General features: G+C 37.1%; 2 protein-coding genes across 2 annotated transcripts in view; one reads left to right on the forward strand and one right to left on the reverse strand.

Annotated features, from left to right (window-relative positions):
- Positions 1–892: 892 nt before the first annotated feature.
- On the reverse strand, positions 893–1,393 carry LOC136248527 (uncharacterized). Its single transcript, XM_066040301.1, has one exon. It carries the CDS (start codon positions 1,391–1,393, stop codon positions 893–895), a length of 501 nt encoding a protein of 166 aa, XP_065896373.1.
- Positions 1,394–10,888: 9,495 nt separating this feature from the next.
- The window catches only part of LOC136251088 (gamma-aminobutyric acid type B receptor subunit 2-like), a 34,532-nt gene continuing 23,417 nt past the window's right edge, over positions 10,889–22,003 (forward strand). Inside the window, exons 1-7 of the mRNA XM_066043465.1 lie at positions 10,889–11,176; positions 11,228–11,362; positions 15,243–15,413; positions 16,980–17,090; positions 17,217–17,282; positions 17,378–17,584; positions 19,471–19,707. Coding sequence (XP_065899537.1) covers positions 10,958–11,176; positions 11,228–11,362; positions 15,243–15,413; positions 16,980–17,090; positions 17,217–17,282; positions 17,378–17,584; positions 19,471–19,707 — 1,146 coding nt within the window. The 5' untranslated portion in view covers positions 10,889–10,957. The remainder of the gene's footprint in view (positions 11,177–11,227; positions 11,363–15,242; positions 15,414–16,979; positions 17,091–17,216; positions 17,283–17,377; positions 17,585–19,470; positions 19,708–22,003) is intronic.

Consider the following 22,003-nt stretch of genomic DNA (forward strand, 5'->3'; position numbering starts at 1 on the left):
TTGCACTGCTGACACTGTTTCAAGATAGCTTTCACTGAGCCTATCAGTATGCAAGAATAACCGGAAAATAATGGAAGAATACGGAATAATGGAATATTTAGAGCTGGCAGTAACCGGATGTGGGCGGTGGACGGGAAACAGAGAATTTATTTGGAGTGGCCTTAGCTGTATTTGGGACCTACTAGAGGTGGCCAACATAACGAGGTGCATGGTCTTGTTAAAGAGGTGGCCGCTAAGTGAGTGGTCCTGAGACTACACAACTGTCTATACGTACTGAGTCTCTTTCTCTACTAAGTTACTGACAGATTAGCAATTAATTCTTTAAGCAAATCAGCACATACAGCAAAGTATTAAACAGCAACAGCAAAAAGTGCACCAGTAACAATAAAATAAAGAGTCTGTCTCTTTATACTATAACTATAGGTCAGTTCTAGAACTATCTTTAATTAACCTTGTTCCATATTGTTATCATGCACCTTTCGAAAATGTTTATTATTTCACAGGTTACAGTTTATTTTTCTCTTCTCCATTTCCTCCTCCTTGTCATGTTCCACACAACAAAATGATAAAATGCACACCTTCACAGTAATTTTTAGTTTAGATATCTGTATTTATCCGTAAAAATCTCTTAAATTTGTAGAAGTTCTATGTAAATCAATGACATGTGGATGAGCTCAACTCCAGTGGACAAAGCTTAACTATCGGTCTCACCTATTCTTTAGTGCCAACTTTAACTTTAGCTGATCGAATAAATCCATCTTTGCCAGTGTGTACTTCAAATATTCTTGCAAGTGGCCAGTGAGCACGAGGACTATCAGGTGAAATCATCAAGACTACATCTGCAATTTTCAAATTGCTTCTGATGTCAAACCACTTTTTTCTTGGGCTTAAACTAGGTACCCATTCCTTCAACCAACGATGCCAAAAATGTCTGGTTAAGTTCTTGTAGTCTCCTCCATCGCTTCTTTGGATTATAATCTACTTCATTTGGAGCTTCTGATGCGAATGTTCCCCCAATTTGACCATGTAGAAAGTGGTTAGGGGTAATTGGCACATCATCATTTGGATTAGCTGACTGGTATGTAAGTGGTCTGGAGTTTGTTAAGGCTTCTGCTCCTGTGAAGGCAGTCATTAACTCTTCATCAGTAACATCTGCTTTACTCAATATTGCCATTATAGCTCGTCTTGCAGCTTTGATCATTGTCTCAAATACACCGCCAAAGTGTGGAGCATAAGGAGGGTTGAAATTCCATTTTATCCCTTTGTTGGTCATGTGAGATATTAACTTAGGATCTTTCACCACTTTGTTTGTCATCTCACATAATTCTCTATCAGCAGCAACAGTGCTACTAAACTTATTCAGAATGGGTACAATATTTATCCACGCGGGCATAGTAACTACATCCAGAAAATGATGCTGACCAGGATGCAAAACAAAAAACTTTCAGTGTTTTGGCTCCAGTCTCACAAACATTGGGTAAGGCCATGTTGTTTTATCCTAACACTGAAACCACTTAACAAGGGCCAGCTCCTCTCAAACATGGAATTGTTGAATAGATTACATAAAACAACAGTATGGCTTAGTCTTGTTTGCCTCTTTGCGCCCATATAGTGAATGTCACTAGCATGTCGCTGAATTGCTAAACCATCCAGGGCCTTCTTGCAATCCAATCCTGAATTCTATTAAGAGGGCAGATCAACAGGACAGTAGCAACACAAACCATATCTAATGAACTCTAGTCAAAGCAAAATGACAGCTTGTTTAACTATAGTTATACTATCCTACCAGTAGGACAAAAATTGAAAGCTAGTCAGACTGTATTTACAAGTATAAGTTAAACGATCACCACTTTGAAGTAGGCAGAAGTTTATGAAAGTGTTGATTTAATGTAATTGACTGAATTTAACTACCAATGCACATTTCCTCAAAACAGTATATATCCAGTGTACACATCACAGAGTACCAATTTAACACATATTGGAGACTACATAGCTACTCTTTCTTGGTGCTGTGCAACCAATGCAGTGAAACCTGTCTAATCAGGAAAGAGGTCACCTGTCTAAACTGCAGCTGGCCATTATAAAAATCCCCACATGTGCCAACTATGTACAAAGTAACTTGCATAATGTAGTCACCTCCTTAATGAAATCCGAAAAGTTGTCCCTATGATGACCAGAGACAGGTTTCACTATATTGCTGTATAGCCTAAATATTTTTAGGGAGAAAATTTCGAGTTTTTTGGAGTTCACAGTTAAAATAGAACCCCATATATTACATATGGGATTGTTTTCAAATCTGAGAAATTTTTATTTTTGCATTGCTCAACCTCAAAAATATTGCCCCTCAAAATATTTAGGCTAGCTATACGATACTAGCACTTTATTACCGTTTGAAAAGTCACTATATATCAATGATAAAGCTTGGATGATTTACACAATCGTATACCGTAGGCCTCGCCGTAGGCAGAGAAATTTTCATGTAAAACTGAATATTCTCGTTTCAGAAATTTTCGAGTAAAAATATTTTCGTGGGTGCAGACAGCCCACGAAAATATTTTTACTCGAACTTTTTTTAGTACTGTATCTCAAAAAGTTATCTTTCTTTGGTTTATTTGTAGATACACTTTCTGTGATGTACCCGGCCTCTGCAGCCGTGTAGCTGGAAATAAAAATAAATAAAATTAAAATCACGTGATCGTGGTAGTGTAATTTGCGGCAGAGAAGTAGTCCTATTTACTATAACAAGAACTGTCTGGAAAATCACAAACAAGATACCTGGTACCGTGGTGCAGCATTTCAAACTCGCGTAGCCGCAAACGGTACCTGGAAAGGCAAGACTTTTTTCAATTAAAGAGCCGTTTGTTGTAACAGGCTATCCACGGAGCTGTAGCACATCATGTTGCCCTTCAAAAGACCTAGAGGAGAATCTACATCGCCAACCAAACCAGAATCGAACGTGTGTACATCGTGCGAAAATTCAGTGACTGATGCAATGGTGACTAGCTAGAATGTGTTTGGTGTGAGCGTCTGAAGCACAGGAGTTGTGTTAAGATAAGTGATGACCAATATTGTATATTAGCGAATCTCCCCACAATGTTGTATATTTTTGTACACCATGCTTTTGCAAATTGCCTGGTGCTTTAGCTGCCTCTGACAAAACTGATGAAGTTAACTCCACTATTGATAAAAGCTTAAAATCATTTGAGCTAAACCTAATTAATAAGTTTGACAGACTCTCTGATCAAGTCCAGCAAATAGCAAAGAACAATCAGCTGAGTGTCAACTTAAGGAATCAAGCAAGCAACACCAAGTTACTTTTTCTGACCTCAGTGCTAAAGTTGACGCCTTAGCAAAAGACATCACCTCCAATAGCACCCAGCTCGTGACACTGAAAAGTCAGCTAGACGGATTACATAAAGAAAGTCCAACGATGGAATTAGAGGAAGGTGTCTTAACTGATACTACTAGTTCGCTTACAAGCGAGTCAGTAACTACCATCACCATTGGTGTTGTAGATGAGCAGAGAGAACGAGACAGGAGAAAGCTAAATCTAATATTCCACAATGTGCCTGAATCAGCAAAGCAGAGGGGTCCTGAAGGAAAAGCAGACGATATTAGTACAGTTAATGGCTTATTGCATCAATACCTTGATTTTAACCCTACAATTTCTAATGTAGTCCTATTGGGGGAAAAGTCTGATAGACCCAGGCTCCTCAAAGTTTCTGTTTCTACAGTTCAAGAAAAATCCACCATCCTGTGCAACTGCTACAAACTGAGAAATAGTAAAAACCCTACATATATTCAAAAAAAATTTGCCACCTGATCTAACTCCTTTAGAACAAAAGAAAGACAGACAGAAATTGGCTGAAATTGGCTGAAATGAACAAAGACAACAAGATATACAAGATAAAAAAAAAAAAATGGAGTAATAGTGCGAAGGGCCTAAGTCAGGCTCCTTGTACTGATAATTTAACTAGTAGAAAATTGATTATAATTAATTGTCAAAGTCTATTTTCTAAGAAAGATTCTTTCTCTTACTTAGTTTCTGAACACAACCCTGATTTTATCATTGGGACTGAATCATGGTTACTGAATTCTGCATTAAACAATGAAGTCTTCCCCCCTAACTTTACAATATTTAGAAAGGATAGAGACAGTGGATACGGCGGGGTATTTATAGCATGTAGATCTAATATTCAATGCAAACCCATTGAAATTGTCACAGAATGTGAACTAGTGGTCTGTGAAGTTCAGTCACCCCGTGGCCCCCCACTTGTCATAATATCTGTATACCGTCCCCCATACAATGATCATGTATATATGGAAAATCTCACTGACTCTATCAATTACATTGCAAATAATTACAAGAACTCCACTATATGGTTTGGTGGTGACCTTAATCTACCAAATATAAACTGGGCTGACAACACCATCAGCGGTACTAATTACCCACTCTCACTATGTAACATCTTTCTATAGACCTACTCACAAGCCACGGCTTTACACAGATGAATCTATAACCAACTAGACATAATCACATATTAGATATTTTCCTTACAAATCATCCAGCTCTTATATCTGATGTCAAAGTTATACCTGGAATAAGTGATCACGAGGCTGTGTGTGTTGAATGTGATCTACCTTATGTAATCCTGACTCTGGCAGAGGTTACAAGAATCTATGGTCCTATGTGAAGTACAAAAAACGTGACCAAGTGAGTATTCCACCACTGGATGTTAATGGGCTAACAGTAAGTGATTCACAAGAGAAGGCTGATGCTATCAACGCACAATTTTTATCAGTTCATATTGAGGAGGATGTCTCTACTCTACCGGACCTAGGGACTTCCCCATACAGTTCCATCGGCACAGAAGACATAACCATGGAGGGTGTTGCTTGTTTGTTAGCTGATTTACAGAGCCATAAAGCCCATGGTCCCGATGAAATTCCAGCTCGCTTATTAAAAGAGACTGCATACAATATGGCTCCACTACTCACATTAATATTTAAGGCATCACTGCACCAACAACATCTCCCTAGTGATTGGAAAACTGCCCACATTACTCCTGTCTTTAAGAAAGGATCACGCAAAAATCCTGTTAATTACAGACCGATATCTCTGACAAGCATTCCATGCAAGATCTTTGAGCACATAATATATAGTTCAGTATATAAACACCTTGAGAATAATGGAATTTGTGTGATTCTCAACATGGATTTAGAAAGAGTCACTCATGCGAAACAGTTGATCACAACGATGCATGACCTAGCCACCCGTCTTAACTCTGGAGAACAGGTTAATGTTCTTTTTCTAGACTTCTCAAAGGCCTTTGATAAAGTGCCTCACAATAGACTACTCCATAAACTGGACTACTATGACCTAGAGTGGATTAAGCAATTTCTAGTTGGTAGAACTCAACAAGTTGTTATTGAGAATAAGCTTAGTGACTTGACCCCAGTAACTTCTGGTGTTCTTCAAGGGTCAGTTCTAGGTCCTTTACTTTTCCTACTATTCATTAATGATCTACCTCGCAGCATTGACTCTGTAGTTAAGCTTTATGCTGATGATGTCCTGATGTATAGGAGCATCAAGGATCGTAGTGATCATCAAGCCCTACAAAATGATCTGAACAAGCTAGCTCACTGGTCCACAATCTGGCAAATGCCTTTTAACTTAACTAAATGTGAATATCTCATAGTTATTAACAAGTCTTCCCCTCTCATGTATCACTATAAGTTGAATGACTATGAAATACAGAGAGTGCAATCAGCAAAGTACCTTGGTCTAACAATCTCAGGTAACCTATCTTGGTCCACACATATCAGGAATCATTGGCCGAGCTAATTCTGTCCTGTCATTTTTTCGAAGGAACTTTGGTCAGTGTACACAATCCATCAAAACTAAATGCTATCAAACATATATCCGCCCCATCTGTGAATATGCCGCAGTCATCTGGTCACCCCACTTATAACATCCACCAATTAGGGATGATTCAAAGGAAGGCTGCTAGGTTTGTATTCAATGATTATTCTCGACATTCTAGTGTTACAACAATGTTAAATGAACTTGATTAGAAATCATTAGAAAAGCGAAGAGATGACTCAATCTTAGTTAGCTATGTTTCACAAAATCATTAATCGGTATGTAGATATCCCTTATGATCATATCCTTCATAAAGTCCCAAGCACCACCCGTAGTATAGTAGCAGGAAATACCTACATTTACCCTCAAGAATTGATTCCTACATGCAATCATTCTTCCCTAGAGCAATTAGACTATGGAATCACCTACCTGATCACCTCGTGGAAACTGATAATATTGATACTTTTTAATCTTTAGTATTATAGTTACATGTGATTAAGTTTATTAACGTTTAGTTTGTTAACTAATCATGTACATTATACTCGTGATTGAGGTTTGTACATTATACAATAATAATAATAATAGATCGCGAAGAGCAGGGCGTGGCACCAGAATTAATTACTTGCTGACCAAGAGACTCAAGCTGACTCAGACGCTAAGAGGCAAAGCTCGGGAGTTACAGCAACCAAAACTGAAACGAAGCACTGGACTGTAAATAATGCCAGCTGTTTATAGGCACCGGCGAATTATAAATGATTGGAATGGACTCCCATATGACTCAGTTAATGTTCATTCAACCAATTTGTTTAAGACACATCTAGATAGATTTTATTATGATTACCAGTATGATATTGTATAGTTATTTTTGTAGTAGTTTGATTGTTTAGATCAGGTTTTTACAGGCTTTGCCTCCTTACCTGTACCCCCAATAATATTTGCGTATGGAGATCAAGGGCGATACGATGTTAACTAGCTATACACTTTTAAATACTATACACCTTTAAATAATGCATTATAATCACAAGATTTATTATTATTCCCGCCTACTACCCCCAGCACAAAAGGCCTATATGCTGGACATAACTGAAGCAACAATAAGAAGTACTGTGCTTTTTTGTGTCACGATTTTTTCCAAGTTTTTTTTTAAAAATTGCAATGATCGGCTAAATATCAACAGCCATTTTAATAACCTTTGTAGCTGGATCGTAGCTGTATAATTGAGGTACAGTAGCAAAATTTTCGTAATAAAAAAATTCGTTTAAAATATTTTAGGGGTCTCAGACCAACCACGAAAATATTTTTCCACGAAAATTTGTCTGCCTACGGTATAGTTCTATGTATTTAGTTGGCTAAAGATTATTTACTCAGTTGCTTAGGCCACTCCAAATAAATTCTCTGTTTCCCGTCCTGGACACTGGAATATTCGCATGTGGGCGGGCGGTCCATTTCCATTATTTCATTATAAGATTGGCTAGCCTTTCAAGCCATTATTTGCCTGGAACAGCCAAAACGGCTGCATAAAAGCATGCTTAAGCTTGTTCCTTCCTTAGTAAGTTGCAAAAATAACACAAACGCGACGTTTGTGCTGACTTGATAGCACTGCTGACACGTGAGCTGACACTGTTTCAAGATAGCGTTTACTGAGTCTATCAGTATGCAAGAATAAATGGAAGAATACGGAATAATGGAATATTTAGAGTTGGCAGTAACCAGATGCGGGCGGTGGACGGGAAACAGAGAATTTATTTGGAGTGGCCTTATATAGAGGTCAAGACTGCTGAGGTTCTTTTGAAGATTTTAATAATATTCATGTGGCCCACAATATTTCTATGGCTCAAGGGAATGCACCTTGTGTGTAGGATGGGATGCATATTTCCCACCAATTATTCATGATGCTGAAAATCCCTTTACCAACTATAATATGTATGACCTTAGCCAACAGATAATGAATATGATAACAATCTCTATATCTCACTGAAGCATGCTCATAGTTATGCTGCTTGTGAATAGAATGTATTTCAGATTTCAGTGGTGCTATATAGCTACACATTGTATGGTAGTAATGGTGAATAGTACAGTGTTGCATACCTTATAATTGGCTAGTTCAGCCAACATATAATACAGTAAAAACTATATAATTGAGTCACTAAATACATAACCAAGTATAAACTGATAATCTAAAACTCCCCAAAATATGAATTACATTTGTCTACTGAAGTGGGGAAACTTTGTCCCAAGAGTCCCCAGAATAGACAGCTAGTAGATTTCATAATTTGTCACAGGTAAACCGTGAAGCTACAAACTGTCAGTATGTGTGGTTCAGACCATAAGGAAATATGATACATTACTCTACATGAAATGTATACCTTAATTTCTAAACAGTGTAAAACTTTCTTAACACTCTATATGTTCTCTGTCCTCTGTACATCACCCAGGGAATCATGTTACAAGAAGTATTCCCAAAGAATGGTGATCTTGTCTAATGTTATATCTTGCCTGATGTATAGAGTAGTTACTATTAAAGGTTTCGCAAAACAGCAACTTGCCTGCATGGCAATATGTACTTATTTAATTCAACTTGTCCATCCATATTCAGTTAAGCTAGCTAACGACACATGTTTCATTATGATTACTATAGAAGTCACGCATTATAAAACCCTAGGAAATCATGATACAGGAATGGCAATCATCTTTCCTGCTGAAGATTGTTTTCATAGAACCTGTGCATGGTGCACATCTACACAGTAGCTATTCAACATCATATTAGCTTTTAATTTCTATATGGTGATAGCTATATATGAGCTATACGTATTGATGCAACTTTAAGAAATCGACACATGAAGTGTATATACATACCTTCAGTTTTCCTCCATTGTGGTTCGTAAAGACCATGTTCAAAACTCTACATACTAGCTAACAGTTTGTTCGCACAACACACTAGATTGATTCTGGCCAGATATAAAATAATTCTGTTGTTTTAAAGTTTGTACACATGTAGCTAGCTATGTATGCAAGAACCTAATATATAGTATAGTAACACGGCACAGTCCAATATGATACTGTATATAGCTTGTCTAATTATACACTAACACGTGTACATTCACATGTTTATATTAGTTTATAATTTACAATTATAGCTACACAGATGATTGGTGAAACACTATACCTAACTACACTACAATTCTACTGTTGACATTTTGGTGACTCAATCAATTGTAGCCAATTGCAAGATTCTGTATACAGTTATGTACCACAATACCATTAGCTACAAGTAATGCAATGACTAGCTATAGCTATAGATGTGTAATGATAGCTGTGTAGCAGCCCTGGAGTGTTATACTGCCAGTAGTATTATTATTTTGAATAGTGAGTATTAGTCTCGTCAGCAGACCTTTTTTCCAACCAATTGCAAATGACAGAAGAAAAAATACAGTCTGTGTTGACGAAACTAAGTTAGTATTTGCATGAGAATTAGAGGTACCCGTACCAGCCAACTGATAACAATGTTGAGACCTATAACCATGTGACACTCAGGTTCACAAGATGAATTGTAGCAGTTTACCACGAGTTACAAAAGTAGCTACCAAAGCAGAAATTCAGTCCAACATTCAAATGAGTTTATGCCACCAGCTGTAGTCTACTAGTTTATCCTGCAGAGAATAAACTAATACACCACTCAATCACTTGCAGATCATCTCTGTTTAACACGCAGGTCAAGAGTCCCAATATTTACGTATTTCAAAATACTTACTAATGCTTTATGCTTTGTAGTACACACACACAAGCATGAGCTCACACACACAAAAACACAAGTATGACAATGCAAATGGTGTACTAAAGGTCTGTAGGCTTATGCCTACAGCCAAAAGTAGTACAGTGAAACCTCATTAATAGGGCCACCTTTGGGACCCACAATAAGTGGCCCTATTAGCGAGGTGGCCTTATTAATGAAAGCCTCGTTAATCTGGCCATAAACAAAGTGGTCTTATTATCAAGGTTTTCAATAAATTAACACCTGGCTATAGTTGCTGTAACAGCTATATACATATACTACAGGTTTCATTATAGTGCACAGATAGGATTATGAGGCATAATGGCTGCTAAAAGGATGAAGCACATTGCTAAAACTATTGGCATAGCTTTTGAGGAGCAGCAACTTTTGCAGTGATACGTTGACTGTCCATTCAGCTGGCCCCTTTGTTAAGGAAATATTGTGTTAGTTTTACCAGCTTGGTCCTGCAGTATGTGGCCACTGGCCTTATTAATGAGGTGGCCCTATTAACAAAAATTAAATCAATGGAATAATATGGAAGATACATCTGGACTTTCTGGACCTGGCCACTATAACAAGGTGGCCTTATTATTGAGGTGGCCACTAAGTGAGGTTTCACTGTAATTATAAAGTGATAAAAAAAGATCACATGATAATTGTCTATAACAGTGTGTAGAGAAATGATCAGTAACACACCGGCTGCAGGGACAGAGGTAGTGCAGTGTATGAGGATTGAGGGGGTCAAAGTTATGAGTGAAAAGAATCAAAAGATCCTAGAAATATTTCTATAGCTAGCTACAATCAAGGCTACAATATCAATTTTCATTTACCAATATGTTTTCACCTGTACTTGTGCATGAACGACTGGAAAAGATAGGAGTCTCGACAAGGGCAGTGAAGTACAATAATACTGCTATATCCAGGATAGAAACGAAAACGTCTGATTTTGTAGATTGCATATTTCAGGAATTCGAAATATTTAGGAATTTTTTTTCCTTGTCACACCCACTCTTGAGACATAGCCCCGTGAGTGGCACCTCACATTATTGTTATTTTAACACTCAATTTTCATCAATAAAATGATGGTCTCTCTCTAGATTTCTAATTGGATTTCTCAGGATAGTGTACGAGCGACCGGGTGTACGAGAGTCCGCGGGCTTGGCGATCCCCGCGCACATGCGGGACTGAGCTGCATGGTGCACTACCGGCATGTTAGCTGTGCTATGAATATGTACACAAGGCGTGGCTTAGTTTCGCATTCACGCGTATAAATTATAGTGCTATTGTCCAACCATAGCCGGTTGGCATGAGCAAAGATTCGGATGGCGTTCATGACAAAAGCATTGATCATTACTTTGGCGTTGTATACTGGAGAAGCTTATGGGAGGGAAACACTTCATATTGGAGTTCTAATATCCCAACAGCTAGGAGCCGGGTTTGATTACTCAGGATTTCTACCTGCCCTATCACTTGCGTTAGATACCGTTAACAACGATTCGTCGCTTCGGTATAGGCTCAGTGTCACAGTCAACAATTCACTGGTATCAAACTAGCTACTGTATGATATAATATTAATGTATACATCCATATAGTGTGAAGCGGCGTCTAGCCTGCGAAGTTTCATTGACCAAATATTCAGTCAGGGTCTGATAATGCTGATTGGTTCGGATTGCTCTGTCGCTACTGAGCCTGTTGCTGAGATTGCTCCCAACTGGAACCTCGTACAGGTCAGCTAGCTCAGTTAGTTGATTAAGGCTGTACATTGTCTACCGAGCCATTCATTTATACGCCTCTGTGTTCTAGCCACCTAGCTACGAAGGTCTGGGTCTGTTTAATATTGAACACTACTCCGAGTTTTGTTAGAAGTTAAGCGAGAAAGTCAGTCTCTTGGTTCAGCTATGCTGTTGACTGGATTCTGGCAAGCTGGGAAATTAAATACAGTTGGGAAGAAAATGAAAAACGGAAGTTGAATGAAAAATGGGAACTAGTACTTTAATAGCTATAAATTTGCCTATTGTGTAGTACAGTAGCTAGCTAGCTATGTATCATGTGAAAAAAGTTGGGGGGCTCATGAGCTGACACTTGTATGGAAGCTGGAGGCTTGTTCATGGTTGCAGTAATTACTTTTGTAAGAGGGTCTTGGGGGGGTGCTCCCCTAGAACATTTTGAAAAAAATAGGTGCTATGAGATTGAATTTGGTGGCATTTTTTTGCAAAAGGATAATCATTCAGGTACGACATTATGTACAACAAATTCTTCCACTATGCGATATGCCAGTTTGGCAACCACAGTGATATTTAATCATGTGATACACTTTTGACGTCGCACAAGGTAATTATTGGAGGAGCCTTTCTCCTCTCACCTGAATGTTGGGGAAAGGGAGGTCTATCCCCCCTCCTTTTTCACCACCACTGATCATGTACTACTGTACTCTCAAGTCTGCTCATTGGTGTGGTACGTAATACGATATTATGTGTTTATTATTTCAATAATGTTTATAATGTGTGTAGGTTACACATGCAATGTATAAGATTTCATAGTCTTTTGAAGCCATGCAACTGTTTCATTTCCTTGTTTTTATACAGTATGGTGTTATAGGCCTCACAATTCCTTCACAACACTAGGGCAGAATTGGTAAAAGTAAAGCCAAGCCCAAATTGCCTTCAGTGTTACTCGAAATGCTTCCAATCTATAGGTTACCACAAACTTTGGAATTTCTACTGACTAACTGTCTAACTAACTGATGCCTTCAGACAAGCATAACTCAATGACAGCTTAGACTACCAAGCTTGATTTTGCACTATTAGCACTAACAACCTGTGACAGCTCCTCTTGGCACACCACAGTACATACAATGCAAGCATCATGAAATCATTACCTTTGTCTAAAACCTGTTAATATGCAGAGTCTGTATTCCTTTGTGTCCCTATTTTGCTGACAGTGCAAGGTGTTGATTTGTTGTAGCATATCAAATGCTTTTGTGCTGAAAATTATCTGCAATTACCACACCATACCTTCAGCAGGCAAGGTAAGTAGATAAGTTGTAGGCCAGCTTCATTCTCCATGTGTAGGGCTGTGTAATGGCAGATCATAGTTGCAAAAAATGGCTACATGCATCATATGAGCACATGTCTTGTACAATCATACAGTACGATAGTAACTGTATAGTAGGGACCACAAGGAGTAGGCACGGCCCATGAAATAATATCACCCAAAAACCAGCCTCAATTTTCCCCTATGACGATGAGGCAGTATTGGTTAGGTAAAGCTAAGCCCAAACAAGCTTTCAGATCAACCCGAAACGCTTTCAACAAGTTGCTACAGAATTTTAATTTTTTTTTTATTTGATGGAATTTTCTACTGACTGACTGAGTAAGTAAGTCAGTAACTGACTGATGCCTTCAGACAAGCATACCTTGATAATGGGTAAGGCTGCGGGCTTGATTTTTTCACTGTTCGACATCGCTTTGGCCCGAGAGGTGCCTTTTGGCATACCACAGTGCAATATGCAGTTCCCAGTTCTATATAGCAAGTAGTATGGTTTACAAACTATAGCAGCTTAGAATTAGTCTGGCTTTTAAGTCTACGGCTTGGACTTAGAGGATAAAACCTCAGCCATCAGAAGCAGTAGATTTGATCATGAGCCTCTACAAATTAAGGCAGTGAGGGGCTTGATCACAATGGCCATTTCACTGTTGTATTGTTTAAGTGTGCTACTTAATCACGCCTAAAACTGTCAGCTTCTATGCAATATAAGTATTCATATGTAGACAAGTCACTGATACACACATAACATACTGCTAGGTTTTTACTTGCTACATAAGAGTCCAAATGATTACAACACTATAGCATGACTAGAGGAAGTTCCATGTACATAACCTATCACTTCAATGACTAAATTTAAGGCATTATATATTATCTAACTTCAGTGGTAAAAAGCCTGAGCCAAGCACCATATTTTTGGTTTCAGTAGACAATCTGTCCTCAATTGGCAAGAATTGCCATCAGCTCATTCAAATGTTTTGCTCGTTAAGATGACAACAAGGTGACCAATCTTGAGGGACTTGCTGAAAGCGATACTGCTTGAACAGTGCCACAGTAAATCATATCAACTTGTAGATAGAAACTTTCCGCACTACAGTCCACAGAGTTTACAAACCTCAAAGATATCTTCTTCTTCTTCTGTAAAACATTATGCAAATTTACACTCCTGTGTTTAAACCATCATAACTTGGCAAAGGAGCATCAGAATCGGTAAAACGTGTCCACCATTATATTCTTTGCAATGTCAGCATTCAAAAATTCTTAATTGCAAGTCTGCATGATCTTCCATATATGAGTTATTGAGCAATCAATATCAATAGCCACTATATAGTGGCTTATGCGGATATGGTGCATGCGTTTTATGTAGCTTTAAGGGTAAAATATACTAGTTCTGTTCCTCACACTGTCAAATGATTTATAGTGAGTTTATTACTGCATGTACTTTACTATACATGGTAAAACTCTGCTAATAGGTGCATTCAAGAATTGTTAGTTATCTGTATTGTTAATATACTTTCAGTTTTCAAAGAAAGTTTGTTTCTCTTGTAACACCTATAATGAAAGCAACTATTGGCTATTCAACAATAACAATCAACCAATTTATCATTACTTCTGGCCTACATCTGCAGATATACTAGTAGACATTTGATCCCAAATACAGTCATGGATATAGACTGAATTTGAGATTAAATGTCCAGTAATATATCTACAGGTGTAGGTGACCTCCCTTGTTTCCTGCTTTTTATTATGATCCCTAATTGAACTTAACATTCCTTATGCTTTTCAAATAATTGCATTATATAGCTTTGTGCTGTGTATTAGTTATAGACACCATGATTGCATGATTGTGTAAATATGACTGCCTCAGCAAAAACCCAACTTGTTCACACAACTTCCAATTTTTTAAATTTATTTTCTCAGCATATTCTGCCGTGTCCAAGGAATGGATCACTAAAACTTCAGCCTTCTGTGGTCAGTAAGTTTGGAATTATAGTGCTAGACAGCAGGAAGAACAAGACAAATTGATTTTTACAGTGACTGTACTGAAAATAAACTACAGGCACTTACATTCACAGCCATAAATTTTGTTCCTATTAGTCTACAATGTTGGAATTTGGCTTAAAATGTTCACCATGGATTAGCAAATCCACCAAGGTGTCATGTTTGCCTTGTAGTCACTTACGCATATACGTAGGTATGAAGGCAGTTTAGTTGAAGAAATGACGACAATTTTGTTTACATTTACTGCATCATATATAAATGCATGTGACACGCATACCATCGGGACTATAAAAATGAAACAAAAATTTTCTAACTTTCCATGAGCAGGTGAATAAGATGGTGTATAATTTTAATGGATTTGAATCTTTCTTCTCTGAGTAATGGTCCAATAAATACTTGCGTATTTTTTTCTTTGTAGCATGCATAATTCTGCAATTGTTTTAATGTGGTTTTTCTCAAAACACATGCGTGTGCAAACAAGTTGGGTTTTCACTGAAACACTCACAAATGTGTATATATATAATTATTTTGAGGCTGGTAAATGATCATATGCTTTTGTAGATATCACCAGCATCTACGTCACCTCGTCTTTCTAATAAGAAGTTATTTCCACTATTCCTAAGAACAGTGTCAAGTGATGCAGAAGTTGCTGTAGGAGTAACAGCAGTCATGAAGAAATTTGGATGGTCTAGAGTTGCTTTAATAACACAATCGGAGAACATATTTACATTTGTAAGTTGTAAAGCTGTTGTTAGATCGCCACTCATACTAAGCATGCTGTGTTCTATCACAAGCCTCGGTTCTCTTGATTTTGTCATATCTTTTCCTGAAATACTAATTAAACATGAATGCAATAATTATGGGTACCAGTATTACAGTAGTGCATAAAATTGTTTGTACTAGCCATATGTAAACAAAAGAATTTTCTACTGGATACCCATTTAGCATGGGCATTTAAAGGAACCACTTGGGTTTAACTATAGCGTATTGCCTGGGAAATGTCTAGATATTTTCCAGGCAATATGCTGGGAAAGTGGTTCGCTTATGTCTTTGATGCCCAACCAGTTCAAAGATTTGGTATGTTTTGACTTATTACATTGAGCAATGTGCAACTTCACAACTTTATTGTTGGATTTAGAATTGTAGGCTGAGTATAGTTACTACCATATAGTAAAAAACTTTGCCGGTAAAACAGTGTGACGAAACCCCTCTGTTGAAAGAATTGGTGGAAAAACTTTGGTGATCGAAATAATATTTGCCAAAGTTTTTACTGCCAAAGTTTTTACTGTACGGTACGTAAGGATAATGACAAGTTGTCAACTCATCAGTTAAGTAGTGTAGTAAGTGTATAGGTAGCTAGCGTTGTTTTTGCTGCAGTACTTTTGTAGTAGCTACTGATCTAACGACGTGTTAGCAAAGGCGTGCTTCACTATCTCCTGCAATGCCGAGAACAACTGCATGTATTTTCCTTTATCAGTAGCAGAGGTTATCATGTATATCAAAATATTTGGCCAAATCCATCGCGAGACAATGAACTAGCTGACGTGCAGACAGCAAGCCAGTTGTAAATGCTATCCCAAGTAGTGCTTACAACTGTGGGACACATTTCGAAGATCTCTAAAGTCAGCTCGATCCTTATTGTGTAGTGGTATGAGCTGACCTTCATCTCCAGTTCTAGTTATGCAATGTGCTTGTGTGATCATCTAAAATAATTGGTGAAAAAAACTTTGGCAAATTGAACGTTATTCATCAAATTTACCAAATTTTTTACCACCAAAGTTTACGGTAGTTCATTGTAATAAAGGATATTCTATGAGTAATCATCACTAAATAATTGTGTGGGAGATGCATGGATGAGTATTTCTAAGCACCATAAGCTAGCATAGATGTTGGTGCTAGCTGTTGAAGAGATCATGCAACAAAATTGCTACAATGAAAAAGGTTAGTAACTTATACCCCTAAGTAAGTGTATATGTACTTTATTTAATTAATATAGTTTCTGCCATAGCAACAAAGTTAGTAAGCTTACTAAAGTAAAAGTTAAAATCAACTGCGATGTATTAAATCTTGGTCCACAATCATTAGCATGTTAGCATTATGTATTGACGTATTGATAACATTAATGCTACGTATCTGCTGTTTAAAACATAATGTGCCATCAAAGCAGCAGTAACAGCTCCTACATGGTAACAATAAATGTTCTATTAGAAGAAAGTAATCAGGCTAGTGGGACCTATTAATTAGGTGTAAAAGATTTGGTTAATAAAGTAATATGTATTCTTCCATGTTTTATTTCAGGTTTCTACAGAGATTAAATCTCATCTTAATAAAGAAAACTTGCAGCTAATAGGAGAACATACATTTAACACAGAAGATGAGAACGTAGAATTTGTTGTGGATGCATTGAAGGTAGATAAGTGCATGAATCTTTTTATGCAAATATTTCTTGGTATGTATACATAGCCAAAGTCATGATGTACTATGTATATAGTAGGAGCATACTGTATGTTGCACATTTTTTTCAATTTGATGTAGGATTCTCCAGCTCGGGTTATTTTTTTAAACATGTATCAAGAATTTGCAATAAAAGTGATGTGTGAGGTATACAAGTGTGTATGTAATAGTGACTTGTTTGTATGTAGTGTTGTATGTTATGTAATTAGCTGCATATATGTACGTACATATAACCTGTACAGATACTTGAACACCAACTGACTCATCCCAAGTTTGCATGGTTGTTTTTTACCTGGTACAATGACAAATGGTGGACTAACACTAGTTGTACAATCAATGATCCTGTGAAAGAAGCAGCTATAGAAAACATCTTGTTGACTTCACTACTCTTTGATCATTATTCCAGAATTGATGAGGAGCACAAGGATGTACCAAATGTGGGGAATATAGTAAGTTATTATTAATAGTTAGTGTTTGCCATGTGCTTTTAAATTACTGAATAGAAGGCACATATAGTATAGCATTAATATAGTGACCAATAGACGAGTATAATATAATAAGCATAATATTAAGTATGTAAGCTGTTGCTATTGAGACTATGTCTGTTTGAAAACTTGTTGCTCAGGCCTGACAAACTCAGATTTTGCACAGGTTTTATATATGGAAAAATAAGATACATGGAATTAAATTTGTAATTGATTGCAATACTTTAATAGAACAGCCAATTGCTCTATAAGTTTGATCTCAAAGAGTTAAAAATGTGAAGCTTATCATAGGCATAGACTCCTTAGAAAGAGTACGTACAAATCCTAAAAATGTCACTAGCTTGACATTTGTCTAGGCCAGTGCTCCAGCCCTGATAAATGTTAGCTATACCAAAACTCAAGTCAAAACTCAAATTTTTAGTGCTGTCTATAGCTCACTGAGCTATGTATTTAGTCACTAACTACACTTATACCCTTCATAATTGCTATATGTATGTTGTATTTGACATGCCTGTAAACTGTACTGGCTTTTTCTCTTTTTTTATCCAAACTACCAACTATCCTGTTTTTCTTGTAACAAGATTCAAGCAACAAGTTTTCAAATAGGTGTAGCCTAACAGCAGTATTTAACACTTCAAAGAATGTGACCAAAACAGCTGTTTATTCCTAATCGTACAGTTACCGATACGAAACCAACATAATATAGATAGTACCCACTAAAAGTCATTGCTTCTAGCTACCTCATTCTATACCTTTTAGCCTTGTAAATGGAACTCTACAGCAACATACGCAGCAGGAAATTTTCTAACAAACATGCAATCGCAGTGGCACTGGGTGGTACTGTGGTGGTACTAGTCTACATGGTATACTTGTATGCACCTCATACCATGTCAATAGGTACTTCATATGCTATAAAGTAAAAGTCCATTATAGGTGCATGGATACAGTCTTTTAATTTCTTTTCACTTTTAATTTCTTTTTAGTAATAAAATTGTGACCCAGTCTAGGAAAATCGGTCTTATCATCTATTTGAAAGCATTGAGAAATGCCGGTTTTAAGTATTTAGCATGCTGTAGCTCACCAATGATTGAAGCTATATGTACCTAATCACACCAATTTCTTACCTTCCAGAGCATCCACTGTGCAAGTAGCCAACAGCTAAGTTTCCCACTATTTTAGGTAGTTTTTAAACTGAGGTTGACTGTATCAGGCGAGCTCTAAAAGGGGAGGGAGGTTGGGGCCCAGAAGGAGGGTACGAGACTGTTTAAAACTGAAAAGGAAGACATAGGGATGAATTAAGCCAAGTTATGGGCCAGGAAATTCACAACACAGGTCAACACCACAGAGTTTTACAGCCATATACAGCCATCCCCAGGCTGATCAGAGCTTCATTTTTTAAGGCCCCACACTGTATGTACGGATCACCACTGGGCTTGGGAAAAGCAGCCAGCAAAAGTAGATCATTCAAGTCTAGCTGATTTTGATTGTAAAATTAGATAGTTTATTCATGTAGCTTTGTGTTCTTGGTGAAAAATCGACATGGGCGATAAGAAGATCCAGTCACAATTGTTTCCTTACAATATGCTGACGGTGTTAGCTAGCTGCTTGAATTTTTGTCTTTACCATATAATTAGCATTAATGCATGGGTCTATGTGTGCTTATTCAACATTGGCCTAGTGAGCATTAGAAATATACACTACCTTACTACATTTTTTATCTCTATTAATTGTACAAATACATAATGTGGACACATGCATTGGCGTGTGCAATATTTACAAAGTTCATTGGCTTATTAGTTGAATTGATGCTTTGCTTTTTTCACTTTGTTTTATTTTTTTTTAATTTACAGACTTGGAACGATTATGAATCATATTATTACCATAAATATTCTGATATGATGGGACTCAATGTGTCTGCTCAGCTAGAAGATAGTGCATACATGTTTGATGCAGTATGGGCAGCAGCTCTAGCTCTGAACAATACTAATGATAGTTTGGTCAACTTTATGTACAACAGTCAGGAAGCTGCTAATATTTCTCAGTCCATACATAAGAATATGATAGATTTGAATTTTTTTGGATTAACTGTAAGTGTACATGCTAGCATACATGTGTATCTAGTGGTTAAGATATATGCATCGCTCAATCTATTTTATATGTAATATGGCTACAAGGTATACTGCACTTTTTTATATACACCCCAACTCCAAAGTCAGATGAAGTTTATTTTGCCGAGGTGCCTATCAACAGTAAACTGATGACTGAGGAGGAACGGTATATATAAGTGCAATATGCCAAAGTAATCCATGGTTCATATCAAGATTCAACACACACAGTAGTGTGTCAAGAAAGCCGGCATGCCACACAGTGAGTGTATTTACAGGAATACAGAAAAAGCGATTTTCACACATACATAGCTCCGTGCTCCCTTCTTGAATTTGAATATTTTTTGTACTGCAAATTCCCTCCACCTTCAGCATCCCACATACCAAATTTGAGCAAGATTGCTTAACGCAATTGTGACATATTAGCCCTCAAAGTTCAGCTCAATTTCTTCATTTTTTTTCTTTCTTCTTTTTTCTTTCCTTTCTTTGTTTAGGGGGCTCAGGGGGTTTATATTATTCTTTTTGCACACTTTACAAAAATGATTGTAAAATGCACAGCTCAATTTTCTTGAACTTCGGTGCACTTTTAGAATGTATTTCGGCATAATTACATACCAAGTTTGGTGCAAATCTGATAAATAAAGCTACAGACAATTATTTACATTAAAAAGGCCAACTTGTTATCATGCCTACAGGATAAATTGCTTGTGGAAGTTATGTGTATAGGTTAACCATCATAGCTCAAGCCTTTTGTGGTTTAAAAGAAATCGCATTGGCAGCTATAGAGTTACAAAGCAAAAATCAAACAACTGTAAATTGGGGGTCAATATATTCTAATACAACAGTCACCACAGAATAAAAAAGGTGCATAAAAATGTCCAAAAACACTTACCAGCGTTTGAACCAGGGACCTCCACACTGAACACCCAAATAACTAACCACTGAGCCACTGCTATCATGGTTGTTCACCTCACTTAATTTCTACTTAAATTCTAGCTAAAATGTAGTAAAAGGTTATAATTTCATAGGTCTATCTACCAATAGAAAATCTAGATTGTTCTAGAACATTCTATGTGTGCTCTATTAGAAATCCTCAAAAATGTGCACTTTATTAGAGTATTAAAAGTAAACTCTGCAATACAATACCATTGTAACTTCTCTAGTATTCTATCAAATCGAAGCCAATATTATAGCCCTTTAGGTACCGATTGGCGGGGTAGTACACTGCTATTAAGACCCACTCGCACCAAACATCATCATCATAATCATCATACTAAGTGCTATGCTAGCAAAACTTGTAATAACCAGCTGGAAATTCTATTCTAGATGCAGGATTTGCTTTGCTAAAAGTTGAGCAAATGCAACTTGTCACGTTTTGAATGAAAAATTGAGATACTCTAATAAAACAATCACTGCAAATATATGTAATTATAGTACTGCAATCATACATATCTAACTTGGAATGTGTTTTATAGAGCTTGACATGGGCAAGATCAAAGGAAAAGTGTACTTTAAATAAGTACATTTTGTAGGGCAAACAGTGCTTTATTGCCCATGAAGAGTGCTTTATTGCACTGCAAAGAGTGCTTTAATCGTACAATAAAGCACTCTTTGTAGGTAATAAAGCACAGTTACTTACATAATCCAGTGCAAGCTAATAGCCCGCTGTGCTCACGCCAGTACGACTAATCACCCAAGCCGGCTGATAGCCCTCACCGTGTTGAGTGGTCAATCACCCCAGCCAATATGAGTTCTACCACTGGATTGTTTTATAGACATATCTAAATATTTCAATGATGGGTGGGAGAAGGTAATGTTGCTATTACATTTGTTAATGTAGATGGACAAGTCCTGGAGATATCACGGAAGTACTTCACCTTGTATCACAATAGAATCGGTTGTGGGTTGTGACCAAAATACGCGATGAACACCTACCATGCCAAGCTATGGTGAACTACACGTTAATTACTTTTTTAAACTAGTTTGTGTGCATTCAGGCTGCTAATAATTCGTGCAACGCATGTTAATTATGACTCTTAGTGTATGGCTGCAAACTACAACTATAAAGTTTCATAAATTATTTAAAGCATTCGCTGAGTGCTTTATTAGCATCTCAGCCGCACGCTCTGTGCTTTATTTTTCATACAGTGGAACCTCAGTTATCCGAACCCCTTGGGACCAGGGATGGTCTATAAGCCTGAAAATCCATATCTCTAAAACTGTGTATAAAATAGCATTAATTTTTTTAATATCAGTTTTTTCAACTACCTTAATAAAG

The sequence above is a fragment of the Dysidea avara genome, chromosome 3, assembly GCF_963678975.1.
Source record: "Dysidea avara chromosome 3, odDysAvar1.4, whole genome shotgun sequence".
Lineage (NCBI taxonomy): Eukaryota > Metazoa > Porifera > Demospongiae > Dictyoceratida > Dysideidae > Dysidea > Dysidea avara.

Coding starts and splice junctions, on each gene's coding strand:
- LOC136248527 (XM_066040301.1), bottom strand. CDS start 1,393: ATGCCCGCGTGGATAAATATTGTACCCATTCTGAATAAGTTTAGTAGC.